General features: G+C 38.0%; 1 protein-coding gene and 1 pseudogene across 24 annotated transcripts in view; one reads left to right on the top strand and one right to left on the bottom strand.

Moving 5' to 3' along the window:
* LCOR (ligand dependent nuclear receptor corepressor) overlaps positions 1-22510 on the bottom strand; it is a 122376-nt gene that overhangs the window by 32732 nt on the left and 67134 nt on the right. For 21 of the 24 annotated variants that reach the window (XM_051823443.3, XM_051823447.3, XM_070057456.2 and 18 more), the window contains 3 exons: positions 13155-13287; positions 5481-5768; positions 2367-2460 (listed from right to left, as the gene is read on the bottom strand). In XM_051823443.3, coding sequence (XP_051679403.3) covers positions 2367-2460; positions 5481-5768; positions 13155-13287 — 515 coding nt within the window. The remainder of the gene's footprint in view (positions 1-2366; positions 2461-5480; positions 5769-13154; positions 13288-22510) is intronic. The other 3 variants (XM_051823446.3, XM_070057458.2, XM_070057455.2) reach the window with 1 other exon arrangement.
* On the top strand, positions 16750-17263 carry LOC108178408 (small ribosomal subunit protein eS26 pseudogene; annotated as a pseudogene).

Genomic DNA, 22510 nt, shown 5'->3' on the forward strand with positions numbered 1-22510 from the left:
AGTTAGTTTTAAAACTTGTTCACAAAAAGAAAAAAAAGGAAAAAAAAAAGAAAAAGGAAAAAAAAACCCAGGAGCTTTTTGGGCAAAGAAAAATTAAACCTGTTGGCTGGTCTCTGGTTGGGTTCACAAATTTTCGGAGAAAAAGTTTCGCGCAACTGTTTGAAAATAGCACTTTAATTATTAATTACAAAGTAATCATCAGTCTCCATAGATCTACACAGAATTGTGTTACCAATGTGACGTTACCACTAAACAAGTACAGCAATAAAAGAGTAAGTCAAATTATTTATTTTAATGCAAGGTATTCAACATTCATTACAACTAGCTATAAAACAAGCCATTTACATTGCTGGAACCCATAGATAATTGCTCATTTATTCCCACAAACAAGGTGATGCTCAAAAATAAACAATTCCAAATAACATTTCTTATATATATTATATATATATATATAAATGGCTACCAGCTCCCCGTGTGAGAGAAAAAAACAGAAAGACACACTGTATTGTAACTTACCACAAATCTTCATTTTAAAGAAACTAATAGTTGCAGATACATTGAGTACTGTAATTCTCCATTTGAAATAATTCAAGCTTAAAAAATTACCCTTTATTTTCCCCCCAAATTTTGTTCCTTAAGTTCCTTAAGTACATAAACAATTTTGTAGCAGTTTTCTTCAACTAAAAAACCTTTCTTCTTGAAATACCAAACACCTCTTGACATTTCAAGTGGACAGCTTTCAAATAACGTTTAAAAAGTCAACAACCTACACAAAGTTAATACATAGAGGTTTCAATTTCATAATAGGGAAAGAGTGACAAAGCATGCCCAAGGTGGAATGACTACATTAATTAGGTGAAAAAGTGGGACTTTTGCAGACATGTTAAATAAGCTATGTTCTTCAAAACTCCTCAGGGACGGCCGTTATCAGTAAGTAACACAATAAGGAAAACATTGACTATTCAACTAAAATATGGGAGTGTACTGTTGGTGTTGCATTTGTCTTCCATAAAACAAACCCAAGTCTTTCCATTCAGAGTGGATAAACAGAGCAATAATAACACAATGTGTGGACTTGGTAGCCAAGTTCAAGGTGAATCTTAAGCGAGGGATTTATTTATGCAGCCTGCACTTGGGCTTCTTCTGACTGTGTCCTTCATTACAACTCAAATGTAATTTGATACATAAACGGAACCAAAGATTTGGGGCCATTTCGACCTATATTTGTATAGACCACAGTGAAAAACAGGGCTTAATAAGAAAAAAAGATTAGTGAACTACGCAAAATGGATTAAATTATTTTTAGACTGAATAAAGGAGAAGAGGAAAAAGAATAGGATGGAATTTTAGAGAAAGACGGTATATTAGAAGTCAGTGAAGAAATTCTTCAGTTTGAAGGTAATTAAATTGGAAATGACTAATCATTCATAAAGATCTTGATTTTCTTAAGAGAGAAAGACTATCAATATTAAGAGTGGTGACGGGAAAAGCATTTAGTGTCCATCTAGTCCTTTAAAATACAATTAACTTGCTTTATGGTTATAGTGTAAAAGTTAAATATACCTACACATTACCTGATTTCAACCTATAAAACTTGTTTTTCATATTTAGATAGAGTTGGTCACAACACAATTTTATGGAAATGCCCTCTCAATATGGTATCTAAATATTTTAATTAATATTTGACCCTTCTAAATATTTACTAGATACACATAGAGATAGGTAATTCTTAAACTATAAAAATTAGGTGGCCAGAGAATTCACTGTAGTCTGGTAAGAGTCATCAAAACTGCACATGTAGTAATGTTCAGATGGTCATCCATCAACATCTACAACCAGTGCTGCACTAAAAAACAAAGAAGTGTATTTCCTGAACTGCCACACAGAATTAAAATTGCAGTTCAAATCAACAACCAAAAGCAAAAATAACCAAAACAAACAAAAATGAGCACATATATACACAAATTCCACCAGGCATATCAAGTTAAATAAACATTGGAACCCGATTTTCATTCAACAACTTCAGCACACATAATACTGTCTTTATTTCTAAACTTTGGAATTACTTAGCTTGGGTTTCACATTCCCAAACACCCAACAACAAAAAATCCAAGGACATAACTCTTTCTGTAATCATGATTATTTACTGACACACTAAACTGACAAGACTGATCTATATTAGGCAATTCTAGATTGCACATATTATATTTTTACTTGATCAACTAATTAAGTCATTTTACAAAAGGCTCACCTGTAAGACTATTACTCTGAATGGTTGATTTTTAAAGTGTATAAAGGAGACTGGCATCAATCTTTGGTGAATCACCTACATAAAATCATGAAAGTCTACAAGTACTTTCCCTTACCCGTTCCCTTGAGTAGTGGAGCAGCCTGGAGAATGGCTCAGGGAAGTGCTGCCAGCACATGGACTTTTTTTAGTGGACAGATCAAGTACGCCGTCTGTAGAGACACAAAGAAACACCTAAAGATATTAAAACTAGGAGCAAATGTGCACTGAATAGGTAAAAAATGGAAAATGAACAGGCCTAAACAGATACATCAATGATTTATTTCAGTTATTCAATTCAATAACAGGATACTTTTGCTCCTGAAGCAACATAAATTTAGCAAGCATGTTGTATCTAATATCTTCAAGGAGCACATATTTTAGTAATAAAGCTGAAGGAAAGGTAAAACATTACAAAAGATACAAAGATAGTGAAGTATTTGAAAGAACAGTTTACATGGCATGAAGTTCTAAGAATTATCAGAATTTTAATGCCTCACAATATCATACAAATTAGAAAAGCAAAATTCTCAAGAGTTAAATCTACCTGAAACTCTGAAAGCACATGAAATATGTATGTAAAAATTTTAAATAAGATAAAAATTATCTTTAAATGTTTATAAGATTAAATTACAAGCATAAACAAAATAGTAAGATGAATAGATTGTTAATGATTAATAATTGGAGTGTGTCCTAATTATTCTTTGGACAGAAGTGCAAAAAAATGTGTTTTCAGATTAAATCTTTCAGAAAAACTCTGCATATTTATAACATAATTGCTGAAATTTACAAAGGCAAGGTTTTTCAATTAAGAAAACATTAAAACTTGTAGGGCAAAATTTAAAGAAAGAAAAGAAGAATGAAACAATCTTGGCATTAATGATAGCCTGGGAGCATAACCTGAAACCTAGCCCACATCACAAATTAACATTATTATAGAATTAAAAAACTTTCTTTTCCCTCAAAGATATTTTCCCCCCTTACAGGCATACCTAGAAAACAAATGTTATAATTCGCCAACTTATAAAGTTGCCACTCTGTCCAGCATTAACAGAGCAAGATACTAAATGATGTTTCTGATTGTCAGTTGACCAGCAGAAAGGTCTTGTTATCTAGTTATGATAAAAATCACCTCAGGGTAGAATCTACTTGTGTCCGAGGGCACTCTAACTCTCTATTTCAGACTGTTAGAACCAAATATCCTATAAGACATCTAAAAAGCAAATGCACTGCTTAAAATATTTCCAACCAAAGACTTCTAAATCAACTAGGCAATCAATCTGTCTAGCCACATAAGCAACATATTTTGCCTCTGTCTAAAAATACTGTGATGTAAATTGGTAACACTGAAAATCATTAATATAATTTTAAAAATTTTGTCTCATGCATGCTATTGTGTAGTTCAAATTTTTTTGATAAAAGCATGCTGTCAGCATAACATATCTTATAATAACACTATGTATAAGGAGTTAAATTAGACTAAATGATATCATTGTTTTGTTAACCTCCTTATTAACATTTTTACACCTCTATGCTGCCATTCTAATATAAACCTAAAACTTTTGATGCAATATTTAGAGCAAAGAGATTTTTAATGAAAATTACCAATATGTGGTAAAGAATACAATTCTCAATAAAATGGAAAAGACATAGCTCTGCAAATATGGTAGCCAAAGGCACACTGACTAATGTGAACATGGGACACTAGCAGGCCTTCCATCAGGAATCTCTCAGAACTTAGAAATCATGTTTTCTTTTTCACCACCAGACACAGGGAAAAAGCAAAGGAAAACTACTCAAAGAACACATTCTTAGTAAGAAACTACAGTCACTCCATTAAACATAAAACCTTTATAAATAACTCTGAATAAGCAAAAGATGATCCTTTCAAGAAGTTATTTTAAAATTAATGTACTTTCAAAACAAATATGTACTTATTTCCAATAAATCCACACGTCTTATAACTTTTTTGCCTACTTTGAGATTTCTATGACCATAAACATCTCATTAGCATAGATGCTACTAGTTTCTAATTTGTAGTGATTCAAACAAAGACTGAGCTGAAATGCTCACTTCATCTATGTGAAATTAAAGGTAAAAGGAGTTCACATAGCAACATGAATGTTTAATCTATTTAAGATAAAAAAAACTATGAGAGACTGAAGAAATATTTGCTAAACAAAACAATCTATTCACTTAATGTGGGTCCTCACCAAAAAATCCCTTTTTTGGAAATATTTTAAGCCTAGTTCTTAATACAGTGCATGTGTATATGTATGTGTTTCTGTATTTATAAAAAACTAAAATCTCTTTTTATACTGAAAGCATTAAACACTTCTGAAATATTTTATTTCTAAGCCTAGATGTTTCTTTTTTAAAATTGCAAATCTGTATTTTTTCCTTTGCAGAGCATAACTTCTACCTGACAGGTGAAGGAGTGTTTCTCAGGTAGGTGTTAATACTGGAACACTGGAGGGTAAGGGGGAAAACTTTTTTAAAGTAGTTTTTAGAAAATGGGCATGACGATATTTTGGAGAGTGCAAAATGCTTCTATCAATACCAAAAAACTTAAGAATGAGGAACAACTATAACCACCTGACTTTCCTGGTTGGTATATCCATCATGTTTTTTTTTTTTTTTTTTTTTTTGACAGGCAGAGTGGACAGTGAGAGAGAGAGAGACAGAGAGAAAGGTCTTCCTTTGCCGTTGGTTCACCCTCCAATGGCCGCCGCGGTTGGCGCGCTGCGGCCGGCGCACCGCGCTGATCCGATGGCAGGAGCCAGGAGCCAGGTGCTTTTCCTGGTCTCCCATGGGGTGCAGGGCCCAAGCACCCGGGCCATCCTCCACTGCACTCCCTGGCCACAGCAGAGGGCTGGCCTGGAAGAGGGGCAACCGGGACAGAATCCGGAGCCCCTACCGGGACTAGAACCCGGTGTGCCGGGGCCGCTAGGCGGAGGATTAGCCTACTGAGCCGCGGCGCCGGCGGTATATCCATCATGACTATCAAGTGCTGACGGGTAAGATTTTATCAACTAGATCTGTACTTCTCCATCACTGAAGAGTCAGGAATAATTTAAGAATCACATTTTTAAAAATTCTGTTATTGCTGCTGGTGCCCTATTTGTCGATATTTTTTTCTCCCCAAATTAAAGCTTTCTGATTGGATAGAGGAGACCTTGATATTAAACCATACCTTGTTCGCTAGGTTCTGACTGAGACTTTCTGACAGTAAGGTCCAGAGGTGAGTCTTGGTCAGCCATGAGAAGTTTGCTGAGCACAGGGTTCTGAGTAGTTGCAGCCGTGGGAGAGGTGGTGACTGGAGATGCTTTCGGCAGGCTTTGGTTCTTTGTGCTATTGGGCTGGCTGGGGTCCTGAGTAGAGCTATTTTTTGAGGTATATTCAGCAGCAAATTGTTGGATCATTCGCTGCATGATCTCACGGGCCACTAGGGGAATATTGGGGTCGGAGACCCAGGGACTGTCTGTAAACAAAGATTTATTTACTTTTAAAGTGGGACAATGTACTAAAAAAAATACAGCTTTCAAGCAAACATAAAATTTCATTTTATTTTTTCAAATACAATATCCTGAAAATAGTATTCACCCTCTTACTTATATTTTAATATCTAAGATTTTGAGTTGCAGATTTTTAGAAATAAAATTTTCATGAAAAATATTTCTCAACATTTCCCCCAACCCCCCAGGATTATGAAACTTAAAAAAGGGATAACAAAAGTAGATCTTATGGGCAAGAATCACTTACCTGATACAGAAATCTCAAAACCCTTATCTTAGGAAATAATTACTCCCCTGTCAACACCTATTAATTCCACAGATTGCCCTAGATTTTCCCATAGCTGTCGCCTCCCAAGTTTTTGAAGTTGGGGTTACTGAGTCTGTTAGTGCTTAATTTCCTTCCTGTTCAAGATCTGAAGGCATGACAAGATTATGGAAAAAGATATTTAATTTAAAGACATATGACAGGGGCTGGCGCTGTGGCATAGTGGGTAAAGCCACCGCCTGCAGTGCCAGCATCCAGTATAGGCACCGGTTTGAGTCCCAACTGTTCTACTTCCGATCCAGCTCTCTGCTACGGCCTGGGAAAGCAGTAGAAGATGGCCCAAGTTTTTGGGCCCTTGCTCCCATGAGGGAGACCCGGAGGAAGCTCCTGGCTTCGGATCAGCGCAGCTCTGGCCACTGCGGCAAATTGGAGAATGAACCAGCGGATGGAAGACTCCTCTCTCTCTCTCTGCCTCTCGTTCTCTGTCTGTGTAACTCTGACTTTTACATAAATAACTAAAATAAATCTTTAAAAAAAAAGATACATGACAGACTACAGTAATAGTTTTCATACCTTAATGTTCATCAAAACTGCTTTCTGGGCTTGTAAAAACAGAGTGAGTCTTAGCCCCAGAATTTCTGATTCAGTAATGCTGGGGTGGGCTCAAAAACCAGCATTTCTGGCCGGCGCCACAGCTCACTTGGCTAATCCTCTGCCTGTGCACCAGCATCCCACATGGGCACCGGGTTCTAGTCTCGGCTGCTCCTCTTCCAGTCCAGCTCTCTTCTGTGGCCCGGGAGGGCAGTGGAGGATGGCCCAAGTGCTTGAGCCCCTGCACTCGCATGGGAGACCAGGAGGAAGCACCTGGCTCCTGGCTTCACATTGGCGCAGTGCGCCGGCCGTAGCAGCCATTTGGGGGTGGACCAACGGAAAAGGAAGACCTTTCTAACTCTGCCTGTCAAAAAAAAAAAAAAAAAAAAAAGAACAGCATTTCTAACAAGTTCCTAGATGCTGCTGGTCTAGGGACCACAATTTGAGAAGCCCTGGGCTAGGAATTTATTTGCTAAATTTCAAAATCCTAGGAAAGACCACATATTTTCCCTGAGTTCTTTAAGTATACCCTACCTACTATTAACACAATTGCTAGGGAAGTAATGAAATAACCTCTAAGTTATCCATTTCTAATCAGTGTTAAGTTTTAAATAAAGAGCATACAAACTCATTAATTCACAAAACTTTGAGAAAAGACCTTGAAGGTCAAATGGGGTAAGAAGAAAGTGGAAATTATTTACATAAATATCATATGGCTGTTCTTCCATAGCCTTGGCAACTCATGACAAGAGCCTAGGGTGATTACTGATGCCATAAACAAGAGTGTCAATTTGTTAAGTCAACAATAGGAGTCACTGTGCACTTACTCCTCACTTAGGATCTCTGTCCTTAATGTGTTGTTCAACGTGTGAATTAATGCTATAACTAGTACTCAAACAGTATTTTACTCTTTATGTTCTGTGTGGGTGCAAACGGATGAAATCTTTACTTAATATATACTAAACTGATCTTCTGTATATAAAGATAATTGAAAATGAATCTAGATGTGAATGGAATGGAGAGGGATCGGGAGTTGGGAGGGGTGCGGGTGGGAGGGAAGTTATGGGGGGGAAAAAGCCATTGTAATCCATAAGCTGTGCTTTGGAAATTTATATTTGCTAAATAAAAGTTAAAAATAAAATAAAATAAATAAATATATGGCTGTAATCACCACACTGTAAAATCTATCCAGGAGACTGTGCTTCTTGAAAGCAGAAATTTTGCTTAACTCTGTATATCTATCTTGATTGGTACAAAGTGTATTCACTTTAAGGTGAGAAATTAATGGGTTACTCAAATCAATCACCATCAAATAAATACTTTTTATTTGTTTTAAACAAATGACAAATGTGATCTAAAGTAAATGACCTCTACAAATCTGTACAGGTGGTTAGTGACAGATAATTGATTAAAATGCTTCCCCTATTTTAATGTTCTACCTGTAACTTTTACTCTTCCCACCACATTCCTGAAGCCATTAGAAGATGGTTCTCAGAAAACCTGTTGCCTTGATCTTTTAAGGATTAGCTATTGAAAGCAAATTAACTTCACCCACAGTATTTTGAACTTGGAAGGAACTTAGGAGACTGACTTACAAAGTTAAAGAAGGACCGACCCTTATTACTACTAAAATCTAAAACAGATTATCACACCCTCACAGGACTCTTAAAATTAACAAGTCATTTTTTACCTAAATAACAATATTCAACACCAGAGGATGCTTATGAAGTCACAGTATTTGTTTTATCCTCTGGAATTTAAAGAGACTTGCTGTACCAATAATGTTCTGTCCTATTAAGATGCATTTATCACCCTATTTTCCTTTCTACAAATAGAGACTATGAGAATTCTACAGTTTAATAATAAAAGTATTGATTATGGGGGCCGGCGCCGTGGCTCACTCGGTTAATCCTCCACCTGCAGCACCAGCATCCCATATGGGTGCCGGGTTCTAGTCCTGGTTGCTCCTCTTCCAGTCCAGCTCTCTGCTATGGCCCGGGAGGGCAGTGGAGGATGGCCCAAGTGGTTGGGCCCTGCACTGGCATGGGGGGACAGGAAGAAGCACCTGGCTTCGGATCAGCACAGTGCGCCGGCTGTAGTGGCCATTTGGGGGGGTGAATGGAATGGAGAGGGATCGGGAGTTGGGAGGGGTGCAGGTGGGAGGGAAGTTATGGGGGGGAAAAAGCCATTGTAATCCATAAGCTGTGCTTTGGAAATTTATATTTGCTAAATAAAAGTTAAAAATAAAATAAAATAAATATCATATGTCTCTCTCTCTCACTAACACTATCTGTCAAAAAAAAAAGGTACTGATTACGTAAGGTTCTGAGGTTCCTATAATCACTGATACCTCAAATGTTCAAATAAAACACTTTAGTCATGTATTGCTTTTTAAATATCTCTATCCACTATATTTTCCTATTAGCAGTCATTTAACTTTCTAGTTAAGACCCGTTTTTAGGGGCTGGGCATTGTGGTACAGTGGGTTAAACTGCCCTTTGCTACAATGGGATCCTACATTGGAGGGCCGGTTGGAGTCCTGGCTGCTCCACATCCAATCCGACTTCTTGCTAATGTTCCCAAGAAGGCTACAGATGAGGGTTTGAGTACTTGGGCCCCTGCTACCCATGTGGGAGACTCAGAATTCCTGGCTCCGACCTGGCTGTTGTGTCCATTTGGGGATTGCTGAAGCAGATGGAAGGTCTCTACTGCTCTTGTTCTCTCTTTCTCTCTGTCATTCAAATAAATAAAATACATAATCTTTTCTAAAAACAAAAGCCACTTAACCCTATGTAGCAACCTCCATATGAACTACTGTATAAAATTTCAAATTTTAATGTAGTGATGTACCATTTTCCCCTTAAAAAGTTGAATAATATGTACTATAGAGGAGCTTTCAAACTGGAAGCAAAATGAAGTAATTTATGAAATGCTACTGTGTTTAACCAGTATTAATATATTTAAAGATATTATATATTAATATATAATATATAATATATAAATTAATATATAATATATAATATATACAATAATATATAATATATATAATATATATAATATATATTATATAAAATATATATTATATATAATAATTATAATATAATATATAATATTATATATTATATATATTATATAATAATATAATATATATTATATATTAAAGAGCTCTGTGGAGGGTCAAAGATTTAGGATAAAGATACTAAAGCTATCTCTGAAATCCCAATGCCTGCACCATATATTGCCTCTTTCTTGGACAAACACAATCATCAGACAAAACATATGCAAAGTTTATGAAGGACATCTCTGCCATCTGAATTTCTACTTCTTTTCAAAGTTTCTTGAACACACTTAATCCTCTGACTTATTTAAAAATACAGTATCCATGCTTAGGGAAACACAACTGAGTCAAATCAAAATAAAACATGTCAATGTCGTATCACAGCCACTTGGGTACTTTTTTTGGTGCAAATCTAACTTTTAGAGAAAGTCTGATTTTTTTTTTGGCACATGATGAAGCAGGTTGAAAACGAATGTGATGATGACAGCTGTGGAAGATACACTGTTCTTAAGATGGATTTTATTTGGAGTCCATATCACAAAGGCCTACTTCTATTGCATTTTGATTATACTTAGCTACTTTAATCTCTGCATTCCTATTTAAAAAAAATTTGCAACTCTTGAGGAAAAAGGTCTAAACCCAAACATCTAAATGTTGAATGTTCTTAACCTCAAAATCTGAAATCCAAATTGCTCTGAATATCCAGAATCTGATCTGACTGCTGACTTAGGGTTCACAAATTCAGGACTTCAGATGTTTGGATTAGGGATGCTCAACTGGTAAAAATCTATAAAAACATTAAAAAACCTGAAAAACTCCCAAGCATTTTAGGTAACATTCAACTTGTATTCATAAAAACTATTTTCCTCAGACTAAACTGCCTTTCATATCCCTGAATATTGAACACTTTTTGGTATTAATTTTTAAGAGTATTAATGCTTGAGATATTTCCAAGAGAATGAATAAAAATATATAAAATACCAAAACATAAAGCAAGGAAGAGAGAACTTCCAAGTCCAAAGCAGTTTTTTGAGCATCATATGCCAGTATACAAAGAACTGTATAAACTCTAGAGACAATTTCAGAAGACTCAGCTCTTGAAATCCACCCTGAGACCAATCTCAAGAATTTCCCTCCTGGGACCAGTGTTGTGGCACATCAGGTTAAGCAGCCACCAGCTATGATGGTATCCCACACAAGTGCCTATATAAGTCCCTGAAGTTGTGGCTGCTCCACTTCTGATCCAGTTCCCTGCCAATGCACCCGAGAAAGCAGCAGAGGACGGCACCATATGAGAAACTTGGATGGAGTTCCATGCTTTGTTTTTGGGTTGGCCCAGCAGCTGCGCCAATTGGGGAGTGAAAGACCTGTCACTCTACCTTATTAAAAAAAAATCCTTCCCTAAAGATTATATCCCCCGAAGTCTGTTTCTAAACAAAAAAATTTATAAGAACTAACGTTTTTCCTCTTTTCCTCTGCAACAAAGGGATGGGACCAACAGAGAAGGAAGATGGAATTTCTCTGTAGGAATCTGCTGACCTTATTTAGTGATTTACCAGGATTTTTCCTCCACAAATTTCATGCAGCTCTTTAAACTCTGAGGTCTTAATGTTAATGACTGATTGATTAAGGGTGGAGTTTATCTACTAGTGGCGTCTGAGAGGTGGGTACAATGGGAGGTCTTTCAGACACTGGTGGTATGCCCTGGGTCTGTGTGGACACAGGAATGTCTCACATGAGGTTGGAGTATTTCAGTTCAAGTTTGGCTTAGGTGCTCTCTCTCCCTTCCTGGCTCACCATGTGAACACGACTGCTGCACCTGCCATAACCAGGTTCCATCAGACGTCAGACTCATGGGCCACCCTATCCTATAACCTCCAACTGTAGGCTGAGATAAACCTTTTCTTTCCCAAAGATGTACCTCAAGTATTTTTATTAAAGTAACAAAAACAAACTAATACATGGATGAAAAGTTGTTCCTCCATGGAAATTATGGAGAGAAGTTCCTCTCTTCAGGTAAAGAAGGCTGTTGTAACAACACACTACACCAATGACCCTGAATATATTCTAAAGGGGAGGAGCTGTAAAGACAGCTTATTTGGTTAAATTCATAGAAGTGATCTATCACTTGCTTATACCTTAAAGGTAAATTATTTTAATAAAACAAATTTATAAAATTAAGAAAATGACTATCTTGAAGGTAATTTTGGAATTCAAAGTATTTTATGGAAATGATAAGGTGACTGGGGGACTCAGTTGGAAAATTTAAGTCTGAGGGTGCTAGCGGGCATTAAGAGAGAAATAGGGGTGTACTAAGATTTAATTTTGCCTAGGAATCTATGGAAGAAATGCAAAGAAAAAAGTTCTACTGGAAAAAATAATCTCTGTATTCTTAATTTGATGTGACACTTCACCTCATATCATCATCTGAAAATACTGATCACATCAGGTAGAAGCCCAGAGGTTATCAATCAGAACTGGCAGTTTTAACTACTGCACAGTCAAAATACATCCTTCAAACTTCAGAAGAAGAGGGGAATTTCCAGAGGAATGAGAGGTGTAAACTAGGACATACAAAGAAATATTAAAGGAACTGGAATCACTAAGTCTCCTGAATACTAAATAAGAATATTCAAAATTATCAGGAGTTTGTAAAAAAAATGACAAAACTTTTAAGAATCTGCTACAGTAACCTGCATTTTGAAATAAGAGGAAAAGTGTAATTAAGAAATATAGATCCATCTAGAAAGATTTTTGTGAAACTAAAGTTCTTCACCAAAATGATCAGGGAAGGAAGTTTCCTGGTGGCAATTATTTGTGGACAGAGAAACCTGAATGTCTGCATGAAGAATTTCTAAACCTCAAGACTGTATGAATAGAGAACTTTTATGTATTTTTAAAGAAATGCAAAAAAAGCCTACTACAAAAGTTTCAAGGGGAAATGTAAATTGAAAAAATGCCAAGTGAAGCATCTCACATATAGGAGAAAGCTAAAATGAATTTATTTCACTAATAGTAATCTTTTAAAAACTTTAGTGAGAAAAACACTCTATTAGGGAAGAGAAAGTTTATCAATCTATTTTTAAGATATACTTAACTACATTTTCTGTCCAATTAAATTTCACAATTACTAAAATTTTATAGAGTTTTACAGTTCTCAGTAATTAAAACTGTTTATATAAGAAAACTTGTCTAAGAAATATAGAACTACTGAGTCCTTACAATTTTCAGATTTTTATTGTCTGAAGTACTTAAAACTCACCATCACTTCAGGGCCTTTACCCTTTTGCAAATTTAACTTACCAAAGGAAAAGAGAAAAATATAAAGCATATCATCAATTAAAAAAATATTTTTTAGAGTATCATTTGAAATGACATTGAATCTCAGAAGGATTAATGCAAGATAGATGATAAATACCATTCTTCACTGACACCAACCTTTTCTATAAAAGACTGCATTGAGGAACTCTTCTGCTTGTCTCTCGAATCGAAGGATTTTTGCTTGCTCTTGTTTAAGCAGAGCTTCTTGATCAGCTCCCGAAACTGGTTCATCCAGACCGACTAAGTGTCCCTGCAAAAACATTTGGTGAAAATCTTTCTCCATTTAATTTCAAAAGAATAGATGCATAATTAAAGACAAATGTTAACAGCAAAGAAGACAAATTAGTTAAATACAATTAAAATATGTGAAAGCTTCAAATTAGGATAAAAATATATCTCCACAGGTGGAGAGAAACAAAATAGTACAAATATACTCTTCAGGTGCATTTTATCCATGTTTTTCAATCGTGAGCTCTGTTCATAATTTACAGGTAAACTGTAAACTATAATTACCTCTGGAAAATTTCCTTGAGCATCAAATACAGTGGCTCTGTTATATCAACAGCTTATGAGCACAATTCAGACTAAATGCTTATTTTAAAAAGGCTTTAAATCTTAAATCTCATTTAAAGATGTTTGCCCTCCTAGCATGAGATCTAGTTGTCCACATACAAAACACAAACATTTTTGGTTCATTAGACATTAATTTTATTCCTTAAAACAGTTTACTTTAAAAAATTGTATTTTAGGGGCTGGCACTGTGGCATACTAGGCTAAGCTTCCGCCTGTGGTGCCCATATCCCATATGGGCGCCAGTTCGTGTCCTGGCTGTTCCTCTTCCGATCCAGCTCTCTGCTTATGGCCTGGGAAAGCAGCAAAAGATGGCTCCTGACTGGCTCATCTCTGGCCACTGTAGCCATTTGAAGAGTGAACCAGCAGATGAAAGACCTTTCTGTCTCTCCTCTGTCTGCAACCCTAACTCTCAAATAAATAAATCATTTTAAAAATCGTTTGTTTTTTTTTTTTCCGCCAGGCAGAGTTAGACAGTGAGAGAGAGAGACAGAGAAAGAGTTAAAGACAGTGAGAGAGAGACAGAGAGAAAGGTCTTCCTTCCGTTGGCTCACTACCCTAATGGCCACTACGGCCGGCACTGTGCCAATCTGAAGCCAGGAGCCAGGTACTTCCTCCCAGTCTCCCATGCAGGAGCAGGGGCCCAAGCACTTGGGCCATCCTCCACTGCCCTCCCGGGCCATAGCAAATAGCTGGACTGGAAGAGAAGCAACCAGGACTAGTAGCCAGTGCCCCAACCGGGACTAGAACCCGGGGTGCCGGCACCACAGGCAGAGGATTAGCCAAGTGAGCCACGGTGCCGGCAAAAATTATATCTTAACAGGGGCTAGCGCTGTGGCAGAGTGGGTAGAGTTGCTGCCTGCAGTGCTGGCATTCCATATAGGTACCAGTTCAAGTCCCAGCTGCTCCACTTCTGATCCAGCTCTGCTACGGCCTAGTTTTGAAAGCAGTAGAAGATGGCCCAAGTCTTTGTGTCCCTGTACCGCGTGGGAGACCTGGAAAAAGCTCCTGGCTCCTGACTTCAGATTGGCACAGCCCTGGCCATTGCGACCATCTGGGGAATGAACCAGTGTAACTGTGTAACTGTGACTTTCAAGGAAAATAAGTAAGTCTTTAAAAAAAATTTATATTTTAAAGGCAGAGAGACAGATCTTTGATCCACTGATTCACTCCCCAAGTAGTCAAATATCTGGGGCTGGGCCAAGCCAAAACCTGGAGCATGGAATTCAATCTGGGTTGTTCATGTAGAGAGCAAGAACCCAGTGACTTGAGCCATCACCTACTTCCTTCCAGGTGTGCACAAGCAGGAAGCTGGAATTTGGAAGCACACCTGGAACTCAAACCCAGGCACTCCAATATGAGATGTGGGCAAATGAATGTCCCCACACCATTTGTAAAGGGCCACTGGGAAGGAAAATTCAAAAACATACAAGTAGACACTACATAGTAGTTAAGATATCGTCTGAGAAGCTGGCATCCCACACTGGAATTCACAGAATCCTAGGCTCCTGACTCCAGCTTTCTGCTAATGCACATCCTGAGAGGCAGCAGTGATAACTCAAGTAGCTGGGTCTCTGCCAACCATGTGAGAGACCAAGATTGAGTTCCAGGATCCTGGCTTCAGCCCGGCCCAGGGATGGCTGGTGCAAGTATTTGGGTAGTACAGATGGGAGATCTCCCTCTGTCTCTCTGCCTTTCAAAAGCTAGCTAGCATGAGGAAAAAACTGAAATTGAAAATTGCAAAATATGAATTACTTCAAAAAGTCTGTGAAAAACAGAATTAAAAGGTGAGTTTATTTTGGTATGAAAAACTCTGAAATCTATGCATGAACTTTCTGAAACCATCCCAGGGCCTGCAGGTGAAGCCACTGCCTGTAATGCTAGTATCCCATACAAGTGCTGGTTCAAACCCCAGCTGCTCTGCTTCTGATCCAGCTCCCGGCTAACGGGTCTGGAGAAGCAGTGGATGCTAACTGAAGTGCTTTCGTCCTTCCCCCTAACTGGAGACTCTGATGGAATTCCAGGCTTCTGACTCAGCTCTAGCTGCTGTGGCCATCTGGGGAGTGGATTGGTAAATGGAAGATCTCTCTCTGACTGTTTCTTCCTCTGACGCTGCCTTTAAAGTAAATTACATATTAAAAAAAAAAAAAAAAAGAAAGAAACCACCCCAATATACATGGATTCAGAAAATTTATGTTCCAAAATTAACTTCTATTTTAATTTGAAGTACTCTCTAGAGTGCCTTGCACGATCTAAGTATAAACATTGTTATATATGCTTAAACATATTACCAAATCCAATGTGAATTTAAAAAATTCTGATTAAAAAGTTCCAAAATAGCAAGGGGGAATTTAGCCTAGCAATTAAGATACCCAACTCTCTTATCAGAGCACTTGAATAAAACGCCCAGCTCTGGCTCCTGACTGCAGCATTCCACCAGTGCAAACTATGAGAGGCTGTGGTGGTATCTTAGGCATCTGAGAAGACCTGGATCAGAGTTCTCAGATCCTGGCTCCAGCCCCAGCCCCAACTTGGCCTTAGTGATAGGCCAGTAAATGGGAGCTTTGTCTCTCTCTTCCAAATGAAAAAAAAATTTTTTTGACAGGCAGAGTAGACAGTGAGACAGACAGAGAGAGAGAGAGAAAGGTCTTCCTTTGCCGTTGGTTCACCCTCCAATGGCTACCGCGGCGGGTGCGCTGCAGCCGGCGCACCGCGCTGATCCGATGGCAGGAGCCAGGTGCTTCTCCTGGTCTCCCATGGGGTGCAGGGCTCAAGTACTTGGGCCATCCTCCACTGCACTCCCTGGCCACAGCAGAGAGCTGGCCTGGAAGAGGGACAACCAGGACAGAATCCAGCGCCCCGACCGGGACTAGAACCCGGTGTGCCGGCGCCGCAAGGCGGAGGATTAGCCTAGTGAGCCACGGAGCCGGCTGAAAATTTGTTTTTAAAGATTTTTTTTTACTTATTTGAGAGGCAGAGTTACAGTGAGAGGGAGAGACAGAGAGAAAGGTCTTCCTTCCGTTGGTTCACTCCCCAAATGGCCACAACGGCTGGAGCTGTGCCGATCCAAATCCATGAGCCAGGCACTTCTTCCTGGGTCTCCCACTTGGTGCAGCGGCCAAAGCACTTGGGTCATCTTCTACTGCTTTCCCAGGCCATAGCAGAGAGCTGGATTGGAAGAGGACTAGAACCGGTGCCCATGTGGGATGCCAGTACTGCAGGGAGAGGATTAACCTACTGCGCCATGGGGCCGGCCCCAATAAAATCTCAAGAAGATGAAGAAGAGAGCTCTTTCGGGTCCTTGGTTCCAAGATGACAAAGAAAAGAACAACGGCCATGCTATAAAGGGCTGTGACCACATGCAGCCTATTCCCTGCAGTAACTGCACTTGCTGTATGCCCAAGGCCAAGGCCATTAAGAAGTTCGTCATTCGCAACATAGTGGAGGCCGCAGCCGTCAGGAACACCTCTAAGGTGAGTGTTTCAGATGCCTACATGCTTCTCAAGCTGTATGTGAAGCTACATTATTGTGTGAGTTGTGCCATTCACAGCAAGGTGGTCAGCAATCAGTCTTGTGAGGCCTGCAAGGAATGGACACCACCACCCTGATTTAGCCCTGCCAGTGCTGCCCCTCAGCCTCCATCAAAGCCCATGTAAGGAGTGCAATCTTTAAGGGCTGAAGAAAAATTATTCTCTGGAAAAATAAAGTGGAAATTTATGCTTAAAAAAAAAAAAAAAGAAGAAAAGAAGATCCAAAATGCTGCAGTAAATTCATCTCCCAGAATATAAGATTACTGGACACAGATGACACTACTACTTTGTATTTACTTCTACTCTTATTCCTAATAAAGAAACTGGAGACTATAATAATAGAAAGTAAGAGTATAAAGAAAAACAAAGTATGTCTTTTAAGTCCCCATGCACAGAATTTACTTCAAACCATTTCACTGTATAAATTTATGTATCTATTTTCATCATGGAAAATTTAAAAGTGCTATAAATATAAATATGGGACATACTTTGGAACCATGAAAAGGAGTTAGACAAGACATTGAGGGTATGTTAAATCCTTCAAAGATTTAAAATATACCCACTAATTTTTACAATTATTTTCTATAATTTCACTTGACTATGTGAGCAGTACTGCCAAAACACTTATTTTGCTGACATACCATCTAGTAATGCAAACAAACAGAACTCACTTGCATATTTAAACTGAAACAACAACTTTTTTTGTTTCTATATGAGATACAATACACTTGGCACATAATTTGTTTTAAAATTTTAAAACAAAATATTTTAAGTCTTATAAACCATGAGAACCCTAATTACAGTTGTATATGCCAACATTCTCTTTTACATGCTATGCCAATATTCTTTATATACTAAAGAAACTATCAAAATAATTCTTAAAACAAATAAAATAATTGATATAATTTAATATCTAAAAGGTATCAGGAACAGGTGTTAGTAAGAGTCCAATAAGACCCTCAAGTTCATTAACTAACTTTGGTGCCATTTTACTGTCTAGTGATTTTTAAAAATCAAGGCAAGTGCTTCACTGTACTTAACTCTTTGGTCCCATGTTCAAGTCAGACGCTGAACAACATTATCCTAAACTGTTTAACACAGCATCCAAGCTTCTAGATATAAGCAACTGAGAGCAACCCACTGAGCACTCAGCAGGCAGATGCTGCAAGTTCTTTCTTGACTTAATTATCAATTTTATCAACCTGGATTTATGGAATCGAATGGTATGTTCTATTTTGGTACAAACAATTTTAAAAGCCATGTGTATTCTCATAATACTTCTCTTTTTGAGAAGTTTTTGAAGACCTCTCCTTTGCAGGGATTTCAGAACAATTTTTGTACAAAGACAACTTTATCTTTTAATTCCAAAAGTACCCTAGTGTTACATAATTCACTCATTTAATCTGTAAAATCCAGTAGTTTTTACTCAAAACTGTGAGTCATTATCATAAAAATCCAACTTTAGAACATTTTAACACCCCAAAAGGAAATTCTGTGGTGATTAATACTCAAATCTCCATTCCTCTACGGGCTCCCAACCTTAGGAAACTACTTAATACCTTGTTTTGTCTCTACAGATGTCTATCTTGGGCATTCTATGCAGATAAAATCATGTTTTTTGGGGGACTGTCTTCTTTCTCCTACAACGTCTGCAAGATTCTTCCACGTTGTTACATATGTATTATCTTCCTTTTATTGTCAAAAAACATTCCACCGTACAGATATATCACATTTCATTTGTCCACTTGTCAGCTGATGAATATTTGGGCTGTTTCCACTTTGGGATATTATATGAACACTGTTGTTAATGTTTGTACACAAGTTGTTGTGTTGATGTATGTTTCCATTTCCCTTATATATACTTCTAAGACTAGAATTTCTGAGTCATATTTTAACTATGTTTAACATTTTGAGTAGGCATCAAACCATTTTCCAAAGCAGCTGCATCATTTTCCCAACAGCAATGTATGAGGGTATTGTAGATTTATCTGCAAATTCATAATCGTTTGCCATTTTTTTTAACTTTTATTTAATGAATATAAATTTCCAAAGTACAGCTTATGGATTACAATGGCTTCCCCCCCCCATAATGTCCCTCCCACCCGCAACCCTCCCCTTTCCCACTCCCTCTCCCCTTCTATTCACATCAAGATTCATTTTCAATTCTCTTTATATACAGAAGATCAGTTGCATACATTAAGTAAAGATTTCAACAGTTTGCTCCCACACAGAAACATAAAGTGAAAAATACTGTTTGAGTACTAGTTATAGCATTAATTCACACGTTGAACAACACATTAAGGACAGAGATCCTACATGAGGAGTAAGTGCACAGTGACTCCTGTTGTTGACTTAACAAATTGACACTCTAGTTTATGGCATCAGTAATCACCCTAGGCTCTTGTCATGAGCTGCCAAGGCTATGGAAGCCCCCTGAGTTCACTGACTCTGATAATTTTTAGACAAGGCCATGGTCAAAGTGGAAGTTCTCTCCTCCCTTCAGAGAAAGGTACCTCCTTCTTTGATGACCCGTTCTTTCCACTGGGATCTCACTTGCGGAGATCTTTCATTTAGGTTTTATTTTCCCCCAGAGTGTCTTGGCTTTCCATGCCTGAAATACTCTCATGGGCTTTTCAGCCAGAACCGCATGAATTAAGGGCTGATTCTGAGGCCAGAGTGCTGTTTAGGACATCTGCCATTCTATGGGTCTGCTGTGTATCTCACTTCCCATGTTGGATCGTTCTCTCCCTTTTTGATTCTATCAGCTAGTATTTGCAGACACTATTCTTGTTTATGTGATTCCTTTGGTTCTTAGTCCTATCATTATGATCAATTGTGAACAGAAAATGATCACTGGGACTAGTGAGATGGCATTGGTACATGCCACCTTGATGGGATTGAATTGGAATCCCCTGGTATGTTTCTACTCTACCATTTGAGGTAAGTCAGCTTGAGCATGTCCCGAATTGCACATCTCTTCCCTCTCTTATTCCCACTCTTATATTTAACAGTGATCACTTTTCAGTTAAGTTTCAGCACTTAAGAAGAATTGTGTATTGATTACAGTATTCAACCAAAAGTATTAAGTAGAACAAACAAAAAAAATACTAAGAGGGATAACATATTAAGTTGCTCATCAACAGTCAGGGTGAGGGCTGATCAAGTCACCGTTTCTCATAGTGTTCATTTCACTTTAACAGGTTTCCTTCTTGGTGCTCAGTTAGTTGTCACCTATCAAGGAGAACAAGTGGTATTTGTCCCTTTGGGATTGGCTTATTTCACTCAGCATAATGTTTTCCAAATTCCTAACAGGGATCACTTTTCAGTTAAAATTTAAACACCTAAGAATAATTGTGTGTTAATTACAGAGTTCAACAAATGGTACTAGAACAAAAAAATACTAAAATGGATAAAGTATTACATTGTACATCAACCGTCAGGACAAGAGCTGATCAAGTCACTGTTTCTCATAGTGTCCATTTCACTTCAACAAGTTTCCCCTTTGGTGCTCAGTTAGTTGCCGCCGATCAGGGAGAACATATGATATTTGTCCCTTTGGGACTGGCCATTTTTAAATCACAATCACCCTAATAAGAAATAGTACCTCATGGTTTAAATCTGTATTTTCCTAATACATAACAATGTTGAAAATCAGTGGTTATTGGCCAGCTGAATATCTTCTTTGCAGAAATGTTCTACAAGTCTTTTGCTCAGAGCTGGCGCTGTGGCATAGCAGGTAAAGCTGTCGCCTGCAGTGCTGGCTTCAGGTTAGAGTCTTAGCCAGTCCAATTCCAATCCAGCTCTCTGCTATGGCCTGGGAAATCAGTACAAGATGGCCCAAGTCCTTGAGCCCCTGTACCCATGTGGGAGACCTGGAGGAAGCTCCTGGCTTCAGATCAGCATAGCTCTGGCCATTGCAGCCATCTGGAGAATGAACCATTGGATGAAGACACCTCTCTCTGCCTCTGCCTCTCTGTAACTCTGCCTTTTAAATAAATATAAAGAAATCTTTAAAAAAAAAAAGTCTTTGCTCATTTTTTAAATTGGACTATTTACTTTTTTATTGCTGACCTGTAAGAATTCTTAATATATTCTTATACATGTTCATTGTTTGATACATAATTTGCAAATATTTTCCTCCTTTCTGCTTCTTTCCTTATCATGTCACTGATGGCACTGACACTATTAGCACACAAGTTATTCATTCGATTGAATTCTAATTCATCTTTTTCTTTTGTCACTTATGCTTTTGGCTCTTGGCCAGCTCAAGTTCATGAAGATTTACATCATGACTTCTTTTAAGAGCTGAGTTTTAGGACTTAGGCTTACTTTTAAGTCTATGATAAATATCAAGTTAATTTTTGCAAATGGCATACAGAAGGGGATCCAAATTCATGCTTTTCAGTGTGGATACCCAGCTGTACCCATGCACTTTCTGTTGAAAAGATGGTTCGTTTCCCTACAGAACTGTTTTGGACCCTTGTCAAAAAAAAAAAAAAAAAAAATCACAGCCAAAAATTTTATTTCTGGACAGTCAATTTTATTCCACTGATTTATATAGCTGTCTTTATGTGAGTATCATCCTCTTTTGATCACTTCAGTTTTATAGTTAACTTTAGAAACAGGAAGTGTCAATTCTTCCAGTTTGTTCTTTTACAAGATTGTTTAGACTACACAGGGTACCTTGAATTTTCTATGAATTTTAGGAACCACTTTATTCATTTCTGCAAAGACAACAGCTGAGATTTTGACAGAGAATGCACAAACTGCGTAACAATTTAGGGAATAATGTCATCTTAATATTGTCTTTTCTCCCATGAACATGGACAGTCATTTCACTAATTTATTTTCAACAATATTTTATAAGTTACACAGTACCAGTCTCATATTCTGCTAAATTCATCTGAGATAAATTCCACATGACAGTGGTGTTTAATACCTTTCATATGTTGCCAGATTTTGTGTTAATATCTTACTAAAGTTTTTGTTTTTAAGATTTATTTATTTATAAGAGTTACACAGAGGAGAGGAGAGGCAGAGAGAAAGAGAGAAAGAGAAAGAGGAGGTCTTCCATCCGCTGGTTCCCTCCCCAGTTGGCTGCAATGGCCGGAGCTGCACCGATCCAAAGCCAGGAGCCAGGAGCTTCTTCCAGGTCTCCCGTGGGTGCAGAGGCCCAAGGACTTGGGCCACCTTCTACTTTCCCAGGCCATAGCAGAGAGCTGGATTGGAAGTGGAGCAGCTGGCTCTTGAACTGGAACCCACATGAGATGCCGGCATTGTAGGCTGTGGGTTTACCCACTACACCACAGCACCGAAACCCCTCCCCCCCCATTTTTGGTGTTGACATTCATGATATAATCTAAAGTTTTCTTG

The sequence above is a fragment of the Oryctolagus cuniculus genome, chromosome 15 (assembly GCF_051225735.1).
Source record: "Oryctolagus cuniculus isolate XC-2025 breed Fujian yellow rabbit chromosome 15, ASM5122573v1, whole genome shotgun sequence".
In the NCBI taxonomy this organism is placed as follows: domain Eukaryota; kingdom Metazoa; phylum Chordata; class Mammalia; order Lagomorpha; family Leporidae; genus Oryctolagus; species Oryctolagus cuniculus.